This window comes from Danio rerio, chromosome 6 (assembly GCF_052040795.2).
Source record: "Danio rerio strain M-AB ecotype USA chromosome 6, GRCz13ab, whole genome shotgun sequence".
In the NCBI taxonomy this organism is placed as follows: domain Eukaryota; kingdom Metazoa; phylum Chordata; class Actinopteri; order Cypriniformes; family Danionidae; genus Danio; species Danio rerio.
In genome coordinates this window covers 32,954,450-32,976,779 of record NC_141026.1, presented here as the reverse complement: position 1 = coordinate 32,976,779, position 22,330 = coordinate 32,954,450, and the positions used below count along the sequence as shown (strand labels likewise).

Genomic DNA, 22,330 nt, shown 5'->3' with positions numbered 1-22,330 from the left:
TAAAGATTAAAGTGTTACATGTCAATGACAAAACACTTTTATTAGAATGCACTTCAACATAATATTACAGTTAATCATGTATTTTTTTGTTTGTTTGCTTTTAGTAAAAGGTGATTTTTGGAAGGATGTAGCTTCTACTGCGAAAAGGTCACAACCTTGTTTGTGTAAAAACTCGCTGGTTTTGTTTATCCATTTTGTTCAGGCTAACTCAGTAGCAGCCGGTGCAGCGTTGGTTGCTTGGTAACAGACCTAAGAGTGGATTTTTAAACTTGATGACACAGTTTGAGATTTCCAAACTAGAGATAAGATATGTTTTTGTAAATTAGGATAAGATTTCGAAGTTGTGAATTATCCTTATTCACTGTATCAACATATCACACTTTTTGTAATGATCCTAATGACATTAAAGCAGCTGAATTTCCCCTTATGTCCACATTTCCAATCCGGATGCCACTAAAATGCCAGAATTAGATTTTTTTGTTTTTCGTTTGCTTGATGTGTCGTGCAACATTTGTGGATGTTTCACACATCAGTCATTCCCATCCGAGGTGAATTGTGTCCGTGCCCCCATCACTGTGGCGTATGATGGACCTGTGTGTGACTCACGCTACTGTCCTTTTCTCCCCCTTCTCCTTCCCTGCCTCTCCTCACTCCCCGTCCTTATACCTCCTTCCCCTCCAACACAGAGACAGACCAGCCCTCCCTCGTGTGGTTTGACAGAGGCAAGTTTTATTTAACCTTTGAAGGTAAGTTGGGGTTTATGTCTAAGGACGTAGCGCGTGCACACTCAAGTCTCATCTGACATCTGACTCCCTCTTTTCTCACGCATTCACGGTCACATTTGCTTGTCCTTCCACCACATCCGCTTCGCTCTGTGTATCTGCTTGTCATTTTAACCATTCATCTGGCAACTTTTCTTTTCTTTGGGGATCATCATATTTTCATGTGTTACTAATATGGTTCTTGCTGTTTTGTGGCTCGTCTGCTTTTCAATCTTGGATCATAACTCTGTGTTTCAGCTTCAGGTGCATGCCATTGAAGCTGAGTGCTTTCTGGTTCAACTTCCTTTCTTTTTCTCTTTCATTCTTTTTCATCTTTTGCATGTTTTGTTATCCCGTATAGAAATCTGATATACAGTATGACAATATATGTGGATAACATGTATGACATACAAGTTCATATTTGGAATTGACATATATAAATATATATTTTATTTATGAAAATATGTTAAAAACTTGCAAAAATTGCAGTTTACGAGTCTGTAAATATACAGTTGAAGTCAGAATGATTAGCCCCCATTTGATGTTTTAAAATATTTTTTCAAATTATGTTAAACAGAGCAAGGACATTTTCACAGTATGTCAGATAATAATTTTCCTTCTGGAGAAAGTCATATTTGTTTTATTTTGGCTAGAATAAAAACAGTTATTTTTTTTTTAAACACAATTTTACGGACAAAATTCTAAGCTCTTCAAGCTATTTTTTTTTTTTTTTGATAGTCTCCAGAACAAACCATCGTCTTAAAAAAGATCTAGTCAAATATTATTTACTGTCATCATGGCAAAGATAAAATAAGTCAATTATTAGAGATGGGTTATTAAATCTATTATGTTTAGAAATGTGTTGAAAAATATTCTCCGTTTAACAGAAATTGGGGGGAAAAAACGGGGTCTAATAATTCAGACTTCCACTGTTTGTTTATCTATCTATCTATCTATCTATCTATCTATCTATCTATCTATCTATCTATCTATCTATCTATCTATCTATCTATCTATCTATCTATCTATCTATCTATCTATCTATCTTGTTTGTCATATATGTTATTTGCATATATTTCAATGTATTTGATTTCTATATAGGATGTTGTTATTATCTTTGGTTGAACTTAGAGTAAAACTGGATAAAAAAAAAATCAAACATTCAAAGAACAAAATAATTATGTTTACGTAGAAAAGCAGAAGTTGCATTAAACTGAATGATCTTATTTATGTGCCCAAACTTAACAATCAGCTTGAGAAATATGAAAATGATGTGTTATTGTGCACACTTTTGCATGCTTAAAAGGGTCATGAACTGCATTCATATAATTTTTTATTTTGATTTTGTTTGAGGTCCATAAATAGTATTTGATTTGTTTTTCATCCTGTTTTGACCTCTTTTTTTTTTAAACACTGTTAGATGTGGTACGTAGGTATGCGTGTGCCATATTAAGTAAATACCCAAAGTTAGCATTTTAAATTAATAGATATAACATGGATTATTTTATTCAATGTTATTTTAGTTAATATATTTAGTTAATATTGTAATTTGTCACTCACTTAAATGTTGACTTAAAAGAAACTTGTATGTGACACATCATTTTTCAGTTACTTTGAAAAACTTGCCAAGTTGTGTCATGTATAACACAAATACAGAGTACTGAACCTAACTGAAAAGCTGAAACAGTGTATCTTACTGATATGTTCTGGAATGATCTCTATTTAAAAATTATATCATGTCTATACTGGACACAAGCAGCTTGATGTGGCTTATGACATAAATAATCAATGGTTATGCTTGACTAAACAAATCAAACAATTTTATTTTTCTAAAATATTCCATTTATTTGCACTTTTGACATGGAGACATGGATTTGTGACTATGCAACAACAGGTGTAGATAAAGGGTTTGGATGACAAGGCTGGCAAGTTGAAGACTTTGATTTTCCACAGCTGTTAACTCAAACATTTTCTTGCTTTCTCCTTTAAAACAGTGGCCGACTTAAACCAATGATTTAGATGTAGACGTTTAACTTATTTATTTATTTATTTGTTTGTTTATTTATTTTTAACATCAGGTTTTATTATTATTTTTGTTGTTTTTTGCTCAACAACAAAGTTTAGAGTTTTAAATGACACAATGTTTTTAAAGTTTGTTGACCTCTTATCTGTCGACAGGTTAAGGAAAATTAAATTTCTCAGTTCTTGACCCCTTTAAGAAAGGCATTCTAAATAAAAATAAAATCAAATGTCTACTAGTATATCTGCAAAAAAAGGTTCTAGATGCTTTCTGCTTTGTTATAGAATCGAAAAACTACATTTTAGGTCTGAACTAAATTTACTTTTAATTAATATTCTTATATTACAATGTCTTTACAATTCATTATCACTGTTTAGTGTAAAATCATCATGATATGGTTTAATTGGGAATAAAATAAGGATTGTTTTCCTAAAACTGACATGTTCCGATCTTAGTTAATTCATAAAACAGAGCACTTGATGGATTTAATGTCACTTTATTTACTAATGTCATTGCTGCTGACTTTCAGTGACCAGATTTATTTTTTTAAATTATTATTTCTGAAATGACCATGCAGAACTTCCTTCCTACATCCTGTGCTTATATTATCCAGTTAACATGTTGGACTTTAATTACACAGGCATGAATTTGCATTTTATTTTTGCTTTTGACATATTTTTGGGTGTGAAATGACCACTTCCTTGTAGTTTGGCTGGCCTAAAAAATAGGAAGTAGGGAACGTCCATACTATTAGCCCCTTGTGTTTTTTTTTTTTTATTAACCTGCCTAGTTAATGTATTTAGCCTAGTTAAGCCTTTAAATTGCACAAATTGCACAAAACTAGTAAAATATTATGTACTGTCATCATGGCAAAGACAAAATAATAATTATTATTATAAAGAAGTTATTAAAACTTATGTTCATGTATTTGGAAAAAGACAAAAATATTCACAAGAGGGCTAATAATTTTGCCATCAAATGTATATATCTACCCATTGAGAATGTTGTGAAAACCAAATTAATCATGACTGACCGGTAAAGCATTGGAAATAAGCTTAGAATGAGAAAATAAACATGTACACTTACTGACAGGTCCTAACAATGTGGTCGAGACTAGTAGGCAGAAAATATGGTTCATCTGTAGATTCATTGTGCAAGAATTTAGCTCTGGGTTTGTGTGCATTGATAAAATGCAACTGAAGAACAGAGATCGTCAGCTGCTGATTATCTCATAAACAATGAGATGATTTCTTTGTTTGTTTGTGCTTCCATTTCTCATTCTTTGTCATATCTCATGTATTTGCCGTGAATCTGAACTGATCAGAATTGTGCATTTCTATTTAAACGCCATGTCGTGACTCAGTGTGTTATTGTTGTCTCAGGCTGTTCTCGAGGGCCCAGTCCCCTCACCATGGGGGCCCAGGACACCCTGCCTGTGGCTGCAGCTTTCACAGAGACTGTCAGTGCCTACTTTAAAGGAGCTGACCCTAATAAGTATGTATCACAATCTTTGCATCTCAATATCATGCAGCTTTGTACATCTACTTTATGTGCAAATATTATGTATCTATCTCTACACACTGTTTCGATAAGAATATGAAAAAAGAAATACATGTAGAGTTCTCCTTCAACTAAAAATGCACACTGTTTTGTGATGGCTACATTGGAAAAAAAGCCTTGACCAATATTCTAGCAAAACTCCAGCAACGCATAATTTTCTGCAACAAAGTAATCTTGCTTGCTTCATAACTCATGTTATACAAAACTGTGCTAGTTCACCCAAAAAAAATTAAATGTCATCACTTTTCATCACTTTTGTATCTTTTATAGATTTATTTTTCTATTATAAACAAAACAATAGCATGTCATTGACATCAGCAGTAGGAATATAAAATATCATAGAAGTCAATGGCTGTTTCTTTTCTTAAGCCCTTTTCACACAGTGATACCGGTAAATATGCTGTAAATTTCTGGAACGACTTTACCAGTAAATTAAAAAAACGCTGTTCACACAGGCAAGGATGTAACAGAATTTTTCCAGAAAAGACCATTCACACATCCATTCCAAAATACCTGTAAATTCTGACATCTTTAACTAAAAATGACCTCTAAACGATTGTGCTTGTATTTGTAAACATAGGAGTCTGGCTTTTGTTGATGGTTTCATTTTTATTTAAAGCTTTAGCATTTATGCAGCTGCTTTGTCCCAGAGACATCCAAAGAATTGCAAAATTGAAAGAACAATTTTTATGGTATTTTAAAAAAGGGCCTGTTCACACACAGACCTTTCTCTGATAAACACAAAACCCCCTTTCATACCCAGTGTTGGGCAAGCAACTTAAAAAATGTAGTGAGCTAAGCTATTTTTACAATTTTCTTTTTTTAAATTGGAGCAATTTAAATCCAAGGCAATCATATCTTAGCAATCAATAAAACTGTAAATGAAACATATGATGCATAATAATTCAGTTCAGTTATTTACTGTAAATAATATGCTGTACTAAACAGAAACTAATATGTAACAATAAAAACAAAAAATCCGCTTAAACCAGGTGTTACACATAAAAAAATTAAAAAAAAATTATATATATATATATATATATATATATATATATATATTTTTTTTATTTATTTATTTATTTTTTTTTTTTGAGTTTTTTTTTTTTTTTGAGCACAGCATCAGAAATTACGTTATTTCATCTTAACATGTAATTCTCGAGGTATGGTCATGAGATAAGGTTTAGGTTAAGGTTAGGTTTAGAATAAGATCAATTGTAAATGGTATGTTGTTTTTGAACACAATACATTGTTAAGGATTTTGCACCATTAATTGGACTTAATTTATATGCTATAACTTTTATATATAAAACATGTGCATAAGTTTCTATGGATATCAAATATGCTTTTTATCACGACTCACTGGACATTTTATTTCTATATTTTATTTGTTGTGGCAGTTTCAATTAGGGCTGGGCCCATAAGCAATATTATATTGACTCGCGATAATATTTATTTTAATAACAAAGATAAGCTCTGGGCTTTTTTACTCTGCATTGATCTAAGAGCCAATCACACAGCAGAAATGTACAGAAGTGAGAATCTTAAAGTGTGTTAATATTAGAGATGTACCAAATTTTCGGCCACTGAAAATGTATCATCCGAAATGTTATGTTATGCCAGGGTGTCACGGTGGTGCACAATAGCCTCTTAGCAAGAAAGCCGCTGGTTCGAGCCCCGGCTGGGTCAGTTGGCATTTCTGTGTGGAGTTTGCATGTTCTCCCCGTGTTTGCGTAGGGTTCCTCCGGGTGCTCTGGTTTCCCCCTCGGTCCAAAGACATGTGCTATAGGTGAATTGAATATGCTAAATTGTCCGTAGTATATGTGTGTGAATGAGTATGTTTAGGTGTTTCCCAATTTTGGGTTGCAGGTGAAAGGGCATCTCTTTGGCGGTTATTAAAGGGACTAAGCCATAGGAAATGCATGACTGAATGAATATGTTATGCCATTAAACTGACCCTCTAATTTTTGTGGCTTCAGTGATTGTTGGGATACTCTTTTAAATCTGGAAGCATTAACAACCTATATGGAAATATATATCAATATCATTCAATATGGAAAATAATTATTAAGATTGCATTTTTGCCATATCGCCTAGCGCTAGTTTCACATGTTGCACATGCATTTTTTCATGAGCCTTTTACCATAAAGTCAAATGCAACCTCATATAATATGCATCTGAATCCAATACTAGCAAATCGATCGAAACACTGAAATCCTTTCATCTAGTGGAATTTTAAAAGTAGCACTTATGTATTCTTAAAGGAACACGATATTTATGTAATTATAAACAAACTATAAATAGTAAAAATTAGTTAAATTATTAAGATAATGTAACACTACTCTTGTTTATATGTTTGCCAAAGTATTTTATTTTATGAAAGGTATTTTGTATTTTTGTAAGCATTTTATGTTTCATTTTTGCTTGAGGGGTGCTTGTTAAGATATTTTTATAATGTCATGCAATGTAAGCATCTCAACAAATTAGGAAATACACGAATATAATTTGCCCACATCTGTTTCAGATTTCACATTTATGCACTGAAACTAATTAAACAGTCATCTTTTTCCCTCACTCCATTAATCTCTTTCATCTCTACATCTGTTTTTCCTCATTTGCTGATGTCATTTATTACAGAATATGAAATATTGATCACTGTTTCTAACACTGCTCCACATACCAGACCATCACTGATGCCGTCTTCTAATATTGTCGCTCTCTAAGGTGTGTGGTGAAGATCACTGGAGAGATGGTGTTGTCCTTCCCAGCAGGCATCACTCGGCATTTTGCAAATAACCCTTCGCCCGCTGTGCTAACCTTCAGCATAACCAACTACAGTCGTCTGGAACACGTCCTTCCTAACCCACAGTTACTCTGCTGGTAATAACAGCCATCTAACATCCACCACAACAGACCTAATCATATTTATTGACTAGTAAGATTTACACATTTCTTTATTAGTTACATATACAGTGGAGGAAGTAAGTATTGAACATTTCACCATTTTTCTCACAAAACATACTTCCAAAGGAGCTGTTGACTTTAAAGTTTCACCGGATGTTGGTTATGTGTAATAAAATGAAATAACACAGGGAAAAAAGTATTGAACGCATGAAGAAAGGCAGGTGTAGAAAGGCAGTAAAAGCCCAGACAGCAGCTGAAATCTTTCAGTAGTTATTCAGCAACCCTCTGCCTTTATCATCTTAAATTAATATGAGCTGCTTCAGTTTAACATCTACATTTTCTGAATGCATTAGAAAACAATAAACTACATGAAATCCAACCTGAAGTTTCACACAGAATTTTAAGACATTTTAAGAATCGATTTGATCAAGTAGTTTTTACCAGATGCCGTATTGGGCATACGAGAATTACACATGGTTTTTTGCTCCAAGGTGAAAACCCCACTCAGTGTTTGTGCTGCAAAACTCCTATTACTGTAAAACATATTTTACTGGACTGTCCTGCTTTTACTGATTCCAGAAGGACTTTTTATGAAATGAACTCTTTTAAGGACATTTTTGACAAAGTGGAACCAGAAAAGATTTTAGAATTTTTATCATGTATTAACACAAAAAATCTTATTTAATTTATGTTTTATTTTGTTTGTTGATTTTTAAATTGTATATTTATTGTTGAAAGATTCCTGCCATGAAAATAGCCTTGGTTGCTGACATGGCACTAAATAAAAAATACATTACATTACATTACATTTTCTGAATGATGAAGATGAAACCAGAGTGGACATTTCAGCAAGACAATGATCCAAAAAAAAAAAACAGCCAAGGAAACTCTCAAAGGGTTTCAGGGAAAGAAAATCAAGCTGTAAAATGACCCAGCCAATCACTGGATATGAATCCAATAAAAAATACAAAATAAAGATCAGATTTGATAGATGAGACTCGCAGAACAATCAAGATTTTTACACTCGGTTGAAGAAAATTCATGCTTGAGCAATGCACATGACTATGTTCTCCATATGAGAGGGGTCTTTAGGCTGCCATCATATGGAGCCTTTATGTAAAGTATTAAATGCATTTCAGTCGTTCAGTACTTTCTCCTTGTCATTTCATTGTTATTTCACATAACTAATTGTTCAGATATTTGTTTTATTGTTATGTTTGTATTGTTTGGGTTTTTACCATAATCTAGTTTAAAAATATATATATAATATATAAAAAATATTGTTTCCAGGAAAAAAGCATGGTGTTCAATACTTATTTCCCCCACTATATTTAGCATCAGGCATGGAAAATATTAGGAATTACGCTCTCAGAAATGAAGGTACAAAAGCTGTCACTGGAGCAGTACCCTGTTAAAATGTGAATGTTTGTATTTAAAGGGTACATGTTAGTGTTGAAAGCATCCATTGGTACCTTAAAGGAACATATTTGTGTATAAATGACCATGTGAAGGAAGAAAGGAAGAAAGAAAGAAAGAAAGAAAGAAAGAAAGAAAGAAAGAAAGAAAGAAAGAAAGAAAGAAAGAAAGAAAGAAAGAAAGAAAGAAAGAAGAGTACACGCATGAATGGTTCCGTTGAGTCTAATTTGAAGGTGTTTTCAAATGTCCAACAGTGACTCCACTCAGCCCAATCCAAACTCAAAGGAGTTCTGGGTGAACATGCCAAACCTAATGACCCATTTAAAGAAGGTGGCGGAGCAGAAACCACAGGCAACGTACTACAATGTAGATATGCTAAAGTATCAGGTGAGACTGTACTGAAACTGTAACTGTACTGAAACTGGTAAATAAAACTTAAAAACAAACTAAAATATCTTTTTTATGGACATGTATTGCTTAGTTCACCCAAAAATGAAAATGCTGTCATCGCTTTCTCAACTTCCTCACTTGTTTCAAACCTATTTGAGATCCTTTCTTTGGTTGAACATAAAAGAAGATATTTTATATACTGCTGTAGTCAGCCATTGAATTAAACATTTTTCTTGCTGTGAATGTTGATAGATACTGGTTTCCAATATTCTTCAAAATATTTTCTTTTGTGTTTAATGGAAAAAAGAAACCAATAATGGTTTGTTTTGCACCATTTGTACCATTAGATGGTGAGTAAATTCTCATTTTTGGCTGAACTATTGCTAAGCAGTATTTACCTTTTATAGTTTTAGTTAAGATATTAACATTTCATTTGCACATTTGCATCTTCATCAGGTCTTACCCAAGGGTCCTCAGTCCACTCCTCTAAATCTAGCTGTGAGCTGGAGATGTGAACCCACAAGCACTGACCTGAGGATAGACTATAAATACAACGGCGGGGCCATGACCACTCCTGTGGCCCTTAACAATGTCCAGTTCCTCATCCCTGTGGATGGAGGAGTCAGCAAACTGCAAGCTGTGCTTCCCCCGGGTGCCTGGTGAGCGGATCATGGCGTTCTCCTGTTAATGCACTTCAATAATCTATTTATCCTGGAAATGAAGGATTGAGATAAGGGGTGGATATTGATTCAGATGTTCTGATTTGCATTTCGATTCTTGATGCAAATCTCCATTCTTGACTCATTTCAGTGAAGGTAGATTTAATACAGATGATTTCCAAATTTTGAATAAATAATGAAAAAAGATGCCTGTATATATAACTGTTATTATTTCTTGTAGACTAAAAATCAGAGTATGGAATATAGAAACTGAAAATAAGTATTGACAATTATATAAAAAAAGGATTAATCTAATATGATCATAATTCAGTTAATTTTGAGACAGGAAAATGTTTTAATAAATGTTTTAATAAATGTTTTAATGTTCTATAAATAGCAAAAGGTGTAGGACGTATGGGCAAATTTTATTATTGATTTTATAAATATTAAATAATGTTTTATTGTTTTTTTAATAGGAATTCAGAACAGCAGAGAATTTTATGGAAAATTCCAGATATTTCACAGAAGTCTGAGAATGGAGGTGAGATTCAAATGTATCTGTCTGTCAGAAAAATACAGGAAAACATATTTTTGTTTGTTTGTTTCCACTATCTGTCAAAAGTTTTAGAATATTATGATTTTAAATGTTTTTTTTTTCCTTTAGTCAGCATATTAGATTGATTTCTGAAGAATTGTTTAACTGAAGTATTGATTGAAATCACATGATTAAATTATATTTAAAAAAATATATTCAATTAGAAAACACTTTTGTTTAGTTATTTTTGAATCTATTATTATCATCCTTTAGATCAAATAAATGCATACTTGGTGAGCAGAAGAGACTTCTTAAAAGACGTCTTACTATTCTAAAACATCTTACTGGTTGTCTGTCTGTCTGTCTGTCTGTCTGTAAGTCTGTCTGTCTGTCTGTCTGTCTGTCTGTCTGCCTGCCAAAGTACACCACATTTTGACAATGAATATTTTTATCCATTTCTCAGTGAATATAGACAATGTATCTTTGGCTCACAAAACGGATTTATTAAACATATATTTATTAAAATAATATTTTAGTCATCAAATTTATTTAGAAATTGAAACATAATACAATTAAATTCAAGCAAAATATTGCAATCAAAATGACAACCTACTAAACTAAAGTTTTAAAATGTTTTGCTTCTCTTGATTTTTCCTCTTTTTTTAAATTTGTATTTAATATTTTTCTATAACATTAAAATTTGGGTGTACTAGTTTTTGGACCATTATTGTAAGTTATTTTGTCATACAAAGCTCTAGATTTGGCTTCAGTACTGACTAATCTAATGTATATGGACAAATATAATATTGTAAAGTTTCCTATTAAAAATCTGAATTCAAAAGAGAGATTTGTAAGGGGTGTACTTATATATGCTGAGCACTTTTATCTTTCAAAATAATTGAACTGGCTCCAAACCTTGTGAGTAGCATTTACCGCTGTACCATAAATAACAATTGTCAAACAATACTTGTCTTATTGCTCCTCTCTTTCTTGATATCTTGAGGTGTGGGCTCTCTGCTGGCCCGTTTCCAGCTGACAGAGGGTCCCAGTAAACCGGCCCCGGTGGCAGTGCAGTTCACCAGTGAGGGCAGCACTCTGTCTGGCTGTGACATTGAGCTGGTTGGCCTTGGCTACCGTTTTTCTCTCATCAAGAAGAGGTTTGCAGCAGGTGAGCTTTATGAGAGACAGTTTTATGACATGTTTTTTTGCAACATATTCTCGCACATCAAATGTTGACACTTAGATCGGGACCCCTTGGCATCTCTTTTCCTATGATTTTAAGTTCTTTGCCTTGTGTTTACAATCAGGTGGCTGAACTTTTATTTAAAATTGCACAAATAAATTTAAATTCCAAGTTTATACAGTCCCTCTAGGATTTTATGCATCCATTGTTTCTTTAGATTAAAGCAAGAGAAATATTATTTTATGGACTTTCATACAGCGATTGAAGCAAATATTGCCATAAGTATTGGCAGAAGCTTTTACAAAATTAGTCATTTTAGGGCATATTTTTGTTTTTTAAATGTACAGTATAGAATTGCTTTTTAAAAACAGTTTGTTAAACATATATAAATAGTGATCAAAATTTCTAGAACAACTGGCATATTTAAAAGAGATTTCAGATTTTGTCTGTGTCTGTCACTGTTTGCTGAACAGCACCAGAGCCACGCTGACCATTAGAGCCAATCGCATGCTTTTCTGTTAAGCGCATGATCAATCATAGGTGTTTAACAACTCACTCAACAACGCTCAAAAACAAGCTGGATAATATTTACATTTGTTTAATTGCTATAAATGCTCATGTTGTTTTGTGCATGGACTTTAGTTTTGTTTGATAAATTTTAAAAAATATGTTTTCTTTGAGCAGGTAAAATTAAAGGTACAGTTCATATATCTGACTGCTTGATTTAAAAGACAAAACTCATAGCAGTTTTATTTCTGTTTTAATTATTAGCCCCTTTAACCCTTTATTTATTCATTTATTTATTTTTAATAGTCTACAGCAGTGGTTCTTAAAGTGGGGGTCAGGACCCCCTGGGGGGTCGTGAGACAATGAAGGGGGGTTGCTTGGGGATTTCTAAAAATCTGCATGCATATAAAAATTCATCAGCCTTTCAATTTACTTTCCATTGGACATTGGACTGGGCTTATTGTGCTAGATTAACATCACAGCAATAGCATTACTTGCAGAATTTACAGTACAGTGTTAAACTTTAACACCTTTATGGCACTCACATACATTAAAAAAGGCCACGACTGAACAAGGAGGATGATCTCCAAGTCTTCAAAATTAAACCAAGAATAGTATTGTGCTATAAACATTGTGCTTACTATATGAGATTAATATAAAATAAATCAATAATGATTGTAAAAAATAGACTTTTGCACTATTTTGTGATGTCAATAAACCTGTTTATATAGTTCCTGTTAGTGTATGTGCACCATTGTGTGCAATATTCGATTGCTTATAACCACCTGAGGATAGAGGGGGTCGCGAGTCACTGGTGTTGTTATTTTAGGTGTCGCGAGCTGACAAGTTTGAGAACCCCAGGTCAACAGAACAAGCCATCGTTATACAATAACTTGCCTAATTACCCTAACCTGCCTAGTTAACCTAATTAACCTAGTTAAGCCTTTAAATGTCACTTTAAGCTGTATAGAAGTGTCTTGAAAAATATCTAGTCAAATATTATTTACTGTCATCATGGCAAAGATAAAAAAAAACAGTTATTATAAATGAGTTATTAAAACTATTATGTTTAGAAATGTGTAATGTGCATGTATCTTTCTTTTTTTTTTACAGGAAAATACATGGCAGACAACTAAACACCACCTCTGACCCATGCAAGTCTGCACATTTGGACCAATTCTGAATCTTTAAACACAGGACAGATGTGAAGCCTGACCCCTACCTGACCTTATATGGATGAACCTTTGTAGATGTGCGATACAGGTGGATCCTCACACACTCCAGCAGTATTATATGAGTTGCATTCTAAATGATAAAATGTGGACCGTTTTAGGGTGTACTTCTTATATTCGTAAACTGTATTCACTTTGCAACATCCGTATTACGGCCTGGGTTTGTTCGTAAGGTTTTAGCCTCTTCTTTCTGTCCGACGTGTTATTGGCTGTGCCTACCTGAACCTGAATTCTCTCTACAAGTGATACTAAACGTGCTGTTTTTCTTACTCTATGCATTCAGTTTGTCAAAAGTATCACCTTTTCGAACAAGGTAGCAAATTAGTACAACGGACTGACTGACTGTCTAAAAGAGGAATGAGCCTTGGCCACAAGATGGCGCTATACTGTTGCATGTAGTTTGAGATCTGCGCCGGGTTTTGGTGTTGCTCATGCACATCTAGTCATGAAAATGTATTCAGGAATATCGCATTTTAATTCACTCAGTGCAGTCAGGTGCGTTAATTGGAGAAAAAAATTATAGAAATTATATTTTGTTGAAACTCTTGGAATTTTTAGACAGCCACTGCTTTAAAAAGAAAAAATCTCCGGCTTGCAATAGACACAGACTTAATTTTCCTCAACAGAAAAATCAATATAAATATATATAAATACATATATCTTGAAGGCCGTTTGGTGTTTCTCGTATTGTTAAATAGCCTTTCCGTTGTTCCCGAGGGAGCAGTGCTAGACATCAGAGTACATGACATCATTCTATTTTTATTTATTTCATAATTTGTTGTACATATATATAAACAAAAAAAGAAACCAGTTAAATTGTATATGAATAGACTTTGAATGGTATCATACTTTAGGAGTTTTTGTTATCTGTGTAGTTGGGTAAGCTGTGTACAGTATAATGCCGAGGTATAATTTTTAAATTTATTTCAGATATAATTTTTTTAAAAACTCAAGCGCAACAGAAAATATAGGGTATATATTGGGTCGAGGGGTGACGTTTGAAAGAGAGAAGGATGCTGTATCTACCTAAACGCGTCATGCTTAATGTTTTGACAGTGTTAATGTACAGCGGCACTATTAGTTGAGCTTTTGGACATTGTAAATTGTTTTCTCATTCATGCAGATGTGTTTGTATATTCAGCCTCACGTAAAAAAAAAAAAAACAACTTCAGTGTCCTGAGCATGAGCCCTGCGCTTGAGAACATCTTTATTTTGCAAACGGTAACGGTCTCTGTGAGATGACAAGGTTCTTGAGTGGTTCAATGACCAAATCGCTTTTTTTTTTCTTTCTTTATTTTTGTTTGTACGTGTATCTCCAGAATTGTCCTTTAAGAGAAAATAAGCTGCATATTTTTTAAATGTTTAAACCTATGAATAAAGTGAAAACTATTGTTTCTTGTGGAAAAAAAAAAACAATGATGAAAAGGAAAAAAAAAAACACTGTGTTACTGTTTAACTTACCAGGTGTTCAGAAGTTCACTGTCAAGAACAAACATTTCGGTTCCATCCCTTTTAGTGTCTAGTGATGATTTTGGTTTGGTTTGATGTTGGATTGATATTTGCAAGTTTAGGGACCGCCTCTAAAGCTACAAACACAGAATATGCCAGAATTTAAAGCTCAAATGTATTTGATGAGAATGACTTAAGGCAACACTTCAAAGGAAATCGATTAATAAGTTGATATGAAGTCATTTAAAAAAAAAAAATCGAAGTTTGTTTTGAGATTTTTACACAAGTTTGAAAGCAATCTTTTGGGAGGAGTTCGGTTTTGGCTCCTAAACACCTTTAATGGCTGGGACACACCAATCAAATGCCAAACAGCTAGCAAAAAACAAAACCAAAAAGCTCCCTGTGAACACACCAAATGGACGAAAGCTGACTGAAACAATAGCTGCGTTCTACACATGCACAGGGGCAATATTTTTTGTTTTCTGTTTGCTCATTCGACAAAAAGGGACCGAATTCCAACACGCCAAGACAAAGTATAACTCAAACAGCATTTAGTACCATAATCACAGTAATTGTAATTCACCACGGAGAGATTTGCTCCTGCAAATTTGTTTGTTAAATTACACTCGTAGAATAAAGGTACAAAATCTGTCACTGGGGTGATTTCTTTTCTAAATACAGGTAGATAGTGCCTTTAGGGTACACTTTTAAATCTTTAGGGTTCCCTTTTAAGTTAATGTAACGCACACATTTGTATTTTTTAGGTATTAATATGTACCTTTAAGTATCTGTTAGGAACAAAAATGTACCTTTTGAAAAGGTACAGTCCCAGTGACAGATTTTGTTCTTTTATTTCTAAGTGTTTAATAATCCAAATTGTTTGCAAATATTAGAGAAATGTTGTGAAATTACAGCTAGCCTCCTTGTGTTTCTTCTTGACTTGAATTGTTTACTTGAAAGTCAGAGGGCCGATTCATGATGCTGAATTTGGCCAATGTGATTCGATGTTCACCCGAGGAGAACCGATGAGGGGGGCACACCAAACAATTAGCCTAATCAACAAAACAATAAAGCCCCACAGCCAGTTGTTGGCTTGGTGTATCCTGGCTTTAAGTTACCATTGGTTCGTGGTTATTACACAATGGGTGGGTGTATGCTCTGTGATCACATCAAAGAAGTACCACCTGCAGTGCTGGGGTGTTGGAATGTTTTAAAAAAAAAAGGCAGAGCGACTCTAAAATGATTTCAAACTTTTTTTATCCCTCAAACAAAGAATTTTAATTAAAATAGCTTAGTTTGAAGTATACCAGGTCTTTAAAGTCCTAAATCCAAATTTAAGCGTTAATGTAGTTGTCTGATATAATGAATACCCTTCAGATTTTTTATATTTATTCAAATTAACTCAAGGGTGGCGCAGTAAGTAGTGCTGTCGCCTTACAGCAAGAAGGTCGCTGGTTCGAGCCTCGGCTGGGTCAGTTGGTGTTTCTGTATGGAGTTTGCATGTTCTCCTCGTGTTGACGTGGGTTTCCTCTGGGTGCTCCGGTTTCCCCCACAGCCCAAAGACATGCAGTAAAGGTGAATTGGGTAGGCTAAATTGTCCATAGTGTATGAGTGTGTATGGATGTTTCCCAGAGATGGGTTGCAGCTGGAAGGGCATCCGCTACGTAAAACATATGCTGGATAAGTTGGCGGTTCATTCCGCTGTGGCGACCCCAGATTAAAAAAGGGACCGAACCAAATTAACTCAAATTATATGTTGTTCTTTACTACCGAATAGGTAAACAAAATGTGCTGTAATTTAAAGATGAGTAGCATTTGAAGATAATGACTTATTCAATATTAAGACTATAAAGTGTTCATCTAGTGTAGGTCTACCTTGTAGTTTTGATATCCTGTACATTAAAACAATATTCACAGCCACATACGCTTGTACACAAAATATATCTTTATTTAAAGGGACAGTTCACAAGAATAGACATTCACCAGTTTCTCTCTTCTGTTGAACACAAAGATATTTTTAACAACAAACTTCTGAAGCTTTGGATACACTTGAAGTTCAGTAATTTATAAGTAAATGTTTTATTTGTGGGTGAACTATCCCTTTAAAACTCAATAATATTATACAGCAATTATATATCTATATGATTTGATAGTTTACTTGAATGAATATAATAAGTATAAAAGTTGTTCACATTACAGCTGACACTTTTTAGATTTATGACTAAGGGCGTACCCACACTATGTACAGTTAACTTGAACCGGATCGAAGCATGCTTGTCCCCCCTCCCATCTCCCCCGACGGCCCGCACTCACAATACATTTGGGCCTGGGCACGATTACATCATCGATGCTGCGCTGTTCAGTAAGCGCTCTCGCTCAGCTCAGTGGTAATTGCTTTAGTTATATCGTTTAAGTCGTTTGAAATCCTGTGACACGCAGTCAAATATTTTGCCGAACAGATCAGCTACTTTTGATGCTCATAAACAACCATAAAGTCCTCGTGCTGCAGGAACTGGAAGGTTTGCTGAAGGTGCAGCTGTCGTGCAGTGAGAGGTTTGCGTCTTTAATAAACTATAATAATTTGTGTTCACTGAACTGGAATGATTAATAAATCTATGAAACAGTCCCTTAAAAGTCACGTCTAGCTTTCAGTTTCGGGCTTAGGCGCGTTTTGCACAAGCAAACCGCGCCCAAGTGAACCGTGCGCAGGCACACCTCTTCCAACCGGGCCAGGGTCGGCCAAGTGAACCGTGCCTGAGCCCTATTCAAAGCACTCACACTTCTCAAATGATCCAGGAAACTTGCCTGGACACGGTTCGGATAGCATAGTGTGAGTAGGCCCTGAGTGTTATTTAGCTTTAAATTGCAGCATATTATATTTCTACGCTGTAAAAAATGATTGCTTAAATTTAAAAAAAGTGAGTAAATACATTGCCTTAAAAGTGACAAGTTGAATTCACTTAAAAAGTGACTAAACCCCTGGAACACTAAACCTGGAACTGTTTTAGTTTGATTCAACTTATTTTTTATAATCATGCACTTAGTTAATTTACTTTAAAAATTTTTAGTAGACTTAGTTTAAGTTAAGTCAAGTAATCGTTTTAAAAGCAACAGGCTTACTCACTTATTTTAAGTATAATCAACTTATTGTTTCTAAAGCAACAGGTTTACTCATCCTAAAGTCAACTAATCGTTTAAAAAAGCAACAAGTTTACTCATTCTTAAGTCAACTAATCGTTTTAAAAGCAACAGGTATACTCATCCTTAAGTCAACTAATCGTTTAAAAAAGCAACAAGTTTACTCATTCTAAAGTCAACTTATCGTTTTAAAAGCAACAGGTTTACTCACTAAAAGTAAAGCCAACTAATTATTTTTAAAGCAACAGCTTTACTCACTCATTTTAAGTAAAGTCAACTAATTGTTTTCAAAAGCAACAGGTTTACTAACTTATCCTAAGTAAAGTCAACTTGTTGTTTAAAAGCAACCGGTTTACTCACTTATTTTAAGTAAAGTAAACTAATCGTTTTAAAAGCAACAGGCTTGCTCACTCATTTTAAGTAAACTTATTGTTTCAAAAGCAACAGGTTTACTCACTTATTTTAAGTAAAGTAAACTTTTTGTTTCAAAAGCAATAGGTTTAATCACTAATTTTAATTAAAGTCAACTTATTGTTTCAAAAGCAACAGATTTACTCACTCATTTTAAGTAAAGTCAACTTATAGTTTTTAAAGCAATTGGATTTACTTACTTATTTTAAGTAAAGTCAACTTATAATTTTTAAAGCAATTGGATTTACTCACTTATTTTAAGTAAAGTCAACTTATAATTTTTTACAGTGTATAATTTTAGAGATGGTCCCAAAATTTGCAGATATTAAGCATCAAACCAACTTTATGCCAGTGCGATGTTTGAAGAAGAAAACTGTTTTTTTATGTTTCCATCCACATTCAGCGGCATCTGTTAAACACTGCATTGCATATTTTCTGAGCACTGTAACTAAAGGGTTTTTTTATTGCACTGAGATTAACTGAAGAACAAATCAAGAGTCTCGCAGTTGAAAGAAAAAGGAAAAAAAACAGCTATGAACTGAATTGTGTGTGTAGTGCTTTATCAGTATGTCTACATGGTGAAACGTCACTCAGATGCGCAACAGAAGCGAGAAAACTCATGTCAGTGTAGATGTACGTGGAGCTGTGTGTGAATGTAGTATGTGTGTGATGCGTGGGAGGGAATGCGTGTGTGAGAGTGTGTGTTTGCTGTCTGGTAACTGTAAATCATCTCTTCCCAGCAACATGTGCAAGCTGTGTTTGTACAAAAAAAATGTTAACAAAGATTTGAAATATTGAGATTACCTTGCTCTTTCCAAAACAATAAAACATAAGCCTGATAAGTGGATGTGGTGTGTTACATGCAAAATTTGTTGCAATGAAATAAATAAAAACAAAATAAAACCTAAAAGTATTATATATGATGGAACATTATATTGGTGTAAAAACTTTCAATATTATTTTTTACTTATATAGGGCTCTATTTCGACAATCCATGAGCAAAGCGCAGGGTGCAAACGCATCAAGGGCGTGTCAGAATCTACTTTTGCTAATATAAGGACGGAAAAATCTGTTTCGAAAAGGGTTGAGCTTATTTTCTTAATGAGTTATAGGTGTGTTTTGAGAATAAACCAATCAGAGTCTCATCTCCCATTCCCTTTAAGAGCCAGTTGCGTTGCGCCATGGTGCATTTGCTATTTACATGGCGACTTTGTAAATGGAAACACTGAGCGCTTCACTAGAGAGAAAACAGTAAAACAGAGCATCTACAGCGCGAGAATGAGAGAAAAGGCCTTCTAATTATCTACTTTCGCTCTCGTGGATACCTTGTAAGCGCAGACATCAATTAGCCTATAAATAATTAATTTCGTTTGTTAAGCGCAAAGATTTGTTTTAAAGAGCCCATATTATACATGAAATAGGGTCATATCTTGGTTGTAAGGGTCTCCAACAACAGTTTAATATGCATGCAAGGTCAAAAAACACTTTCGTGGTCTTATAATCTGCATTTATTTTTACCTAATTATTCCAGCGACTCCTATATGAATCGTCCAGTGATTCATTTGTTCCCAAACCCCTCCTTAGCGCGAAGCTAATCTGCGCTGATTGGACCAATGACAGTCTGTCGCGATTGGTCGACTGCCTTCAGTCAGAGTGAAATGCCAAACAGCTAATCAGCAATATAAAAGTAATCACAGTTCATACACGCTCGATGGTGTAGGCGTGGATTTTAGCTGTCAGTGGGTCAATGTAAATACAGACTATGGACTTGAAAATACAGACGACTAACTATTTTATTGAGCAAAAACTCCAAAAGCAGTTGAGGAGATCTCCTAGCTTCTCACTCTGCTCTTTTCACAGACACACACACACACACACACACACATATTGCACAAACACGCACACGCACTTAACCCTGCTCCGGACGACAACGCGCGCGCGCGCACACACACACACACACACACCTCCGGAAGACAGCGCGCGCACACACAGACACACACACTACTCCTCGTCCACGGAGCTCCGTTAACAAAGCAGCACGCGGCGTGTTTTTAACGTGACTTTGCACGCGATAAGAGAATATAGCCAGTTAACCTGATACAGTACACGCGGTTACAAGTAACAAATCACAACTAAATACATTTGCAAGCTAGAGTCAACTTTAATCGCACGTACTTACACTTGAGAAATGGAGGAAGAAAAATCCTGACATGTCCATCAGTAAGTTACTCTTTACTGATCCTTCCTTTAACAAACGCTGATGAAGTATTCTTTGTAGCATGTAGCTTCCAGAAGTTTCCAGTAGTTTCCAACTGCTTGGCTATAATGCTGAGGTTTCATGTTTGGGTAGAGACTCAATATATCCATCTGCAGTGTGACTTCAATCGACCGGCGTGTTTGTGTGTGTGTGTGTTTGTGGGTGTGTGTTTGTGTGTGTGTCTGGGTTTCTGCGTCAGAGGGCGGGGCCTCAGGTTTGAAATCTCCCGGGTTTGCGCGTGCACGTGAATAACTTGGTTTCGTTCGTACGTCATGGCGAAACACCTAATGAATCGGTATCAAGGCGACTCGTTTGAAGCACTATGAGTCGACTCTTTTATAGATGAATCAACCGTTTTAAACACTGTACACTAACAGATTTAAGCCTTAGCTGGATACTTCACTTCACTTAGAGCTGTGTTACACACTACATGGAGGGGAATTTTCAAAAACCCATAATATGGGCTCTTTAAAACTCTTTCTAAATTCAGTTCTAATTTCCAGCAAACGAATAAATGAACAGTAATAACAAAGTGTGTTCAAAAACTTGAGTTATATAATAACACATTACACATGCTGTGCCCCAAATGGTCTAAAACCTGACAGGTGGACAAATCTAATCCTGTTTTTAATAAAACAAATATAAATATGGATATAATAAATAATACTGCTAAGAATAATAACATTACACAAAAGCAAATTGTCATGAATAAACTGAAAAAAGCCCCCCCGAGATGAAGAGGGCATGAAAGTATGTTTTTTGTATTTATGTAGGCTAGAAAATAATGTTTCGTATTATTTTAATTATTTTTATTTAATCCAATATATACCTTAATATTTTAATTCTTTTTCATATGGAAAGATATTTGCGTGTTGCTCTACATCTTGTGTGTATTAAGCAGTGTGTAAGCGAGGCGCACAACTAACGCGCTCTGCACTGAACAATAGACCGGCTTTGTTCTGGTCTATAGAACAGACTATTATAGTTTCTCAAAATAGCAACGTGCCAGCAATGCATCTCAAAACACCCCTTTTTTAGACCAGAACGCCTATGGGCACACATATGAGCGCAAATGCATTTGCTATTTAAACAGCGTGGTGCAAAACGTCAAAATGAAACTAGCAAACAACTATTACGTCGCGCCTTGCGCCACATTGCGCCAGGTGTATGATAGGGCCCATAAATTTAGAAAATTAGTTTGTTAATGATAATATTAAGAATTATATTTAATAATTAAATTAATATTAATTATTAAAATATTAAAACATGTTCATTAAAATATTCATTACTAAAATGATGTGATAAATATTTAATATTATTTTTTATTATAATTCTTTTTAAATATTAATTTAGCAATAATGGTACATTAGGATTCTAAACCATTAAATGATACAATATGGTAATTTTTTTTAACAATTTGCTAATTATTACATTTGACAAAATATTATATTGCAATGTAAACACTCCAAATACATGTATAAAAGTAGTTTATGTTAATAATAACATTTATTTTTTAATGTTTATTAAAATCTTAATATTAATTAAAATAATAATATTAAAGGAATATTCATTCCTAACATTATTTGATACATTAGTATTAATGCTATTTTAGGAATTAATATTCTAAGCCAATAAATGGTGGAAGATTTAGTAAAAATTCATTAAATATTTAATAAACATTTTTTAACATTAACTTCTTCATGTTACATGTGAAGCTATATTGACATTGCGAAAACGAACACAATGTGTATGCAATAATATTTATTGACAAAGTTTGCAAAATACAATATACAATTAAAACAATTGATTACTGCCTTCCACCAACTCACAATTATTTTTTAAATACAATACAGAAGAAAGATCAAATCCAAATAATGTAAATTAACACAATCTTTCTGCAAATTAAGTAGT

At 34.0% G+C, this 22,330-nt stretch overlaps 2 protein-coding genes and 1 long non-coding RNA gene across 3 annotated transcripts in view; 2 read left to right on the top strand and 1 right to left on the bottom strand.

Moving 5' to 3' along the window:
* The window catches only part of sgip1a (SH3GL interacting endocytic adaptor 1a), a 129,137-nt gene extending 110,128 nt beyond the window's left edge, over positions 1-19,009 (top strand). The window contains exons 22-30 of the mRNA XM_087257473.1: positions 687-746; positions 4,164-4,275; positions 7,063-7,218; positions 8,913-9,045; positions 9,505-9,707; positions 10,184-10,248; positions 11,246-11,410; positions 13,046-18,371; positions 18,425-19,009. Coding sequence (XP_087113599.1) covers positions 687-746; positions 4,164-4,275; positions 7,063-7,218; positions 8,913-9,045; positions 9,505-9,707; positions 10,184-10,248; positions 11,246-11,410; positions 13,046-13,068 — 917 coding nt within the window. The 3' untranslated portion in view covers positions 13,069-18,371; positions 18,425-19,009. The remainder of the gene's footprint in view (positions 1-686; positions 747-4,163; positions 4,276-7,062; positions 7,219-8,912; positions 9,046-9,504; positions 9,708-10,183; positions 10,249-11,245; positions 11,411-13,045; positions 18,372-18,424) is intronic.
* lepr (leptin receptor) overlaps positions 1-22,330 on the top strand; it is an 847,758-nt gene that overhangs the window by 552,498 nt on the left and 272,930 nt on the right. The window lies entirely within an intron of this gene.
* LOC147843542 (uncharacterized) lies at positions 17,899-20,783 on the bottom strand. Its single transcript, XR_015493772.1, has 2 exons — positions 18,411-20,783; positions 17,899-18,357 (listed from the first exon to the last, which is right to left on the bottom strand). It is a non-coding gene; the product is annotated as an uncharacterized LOC147843542 (long non-coding RNA).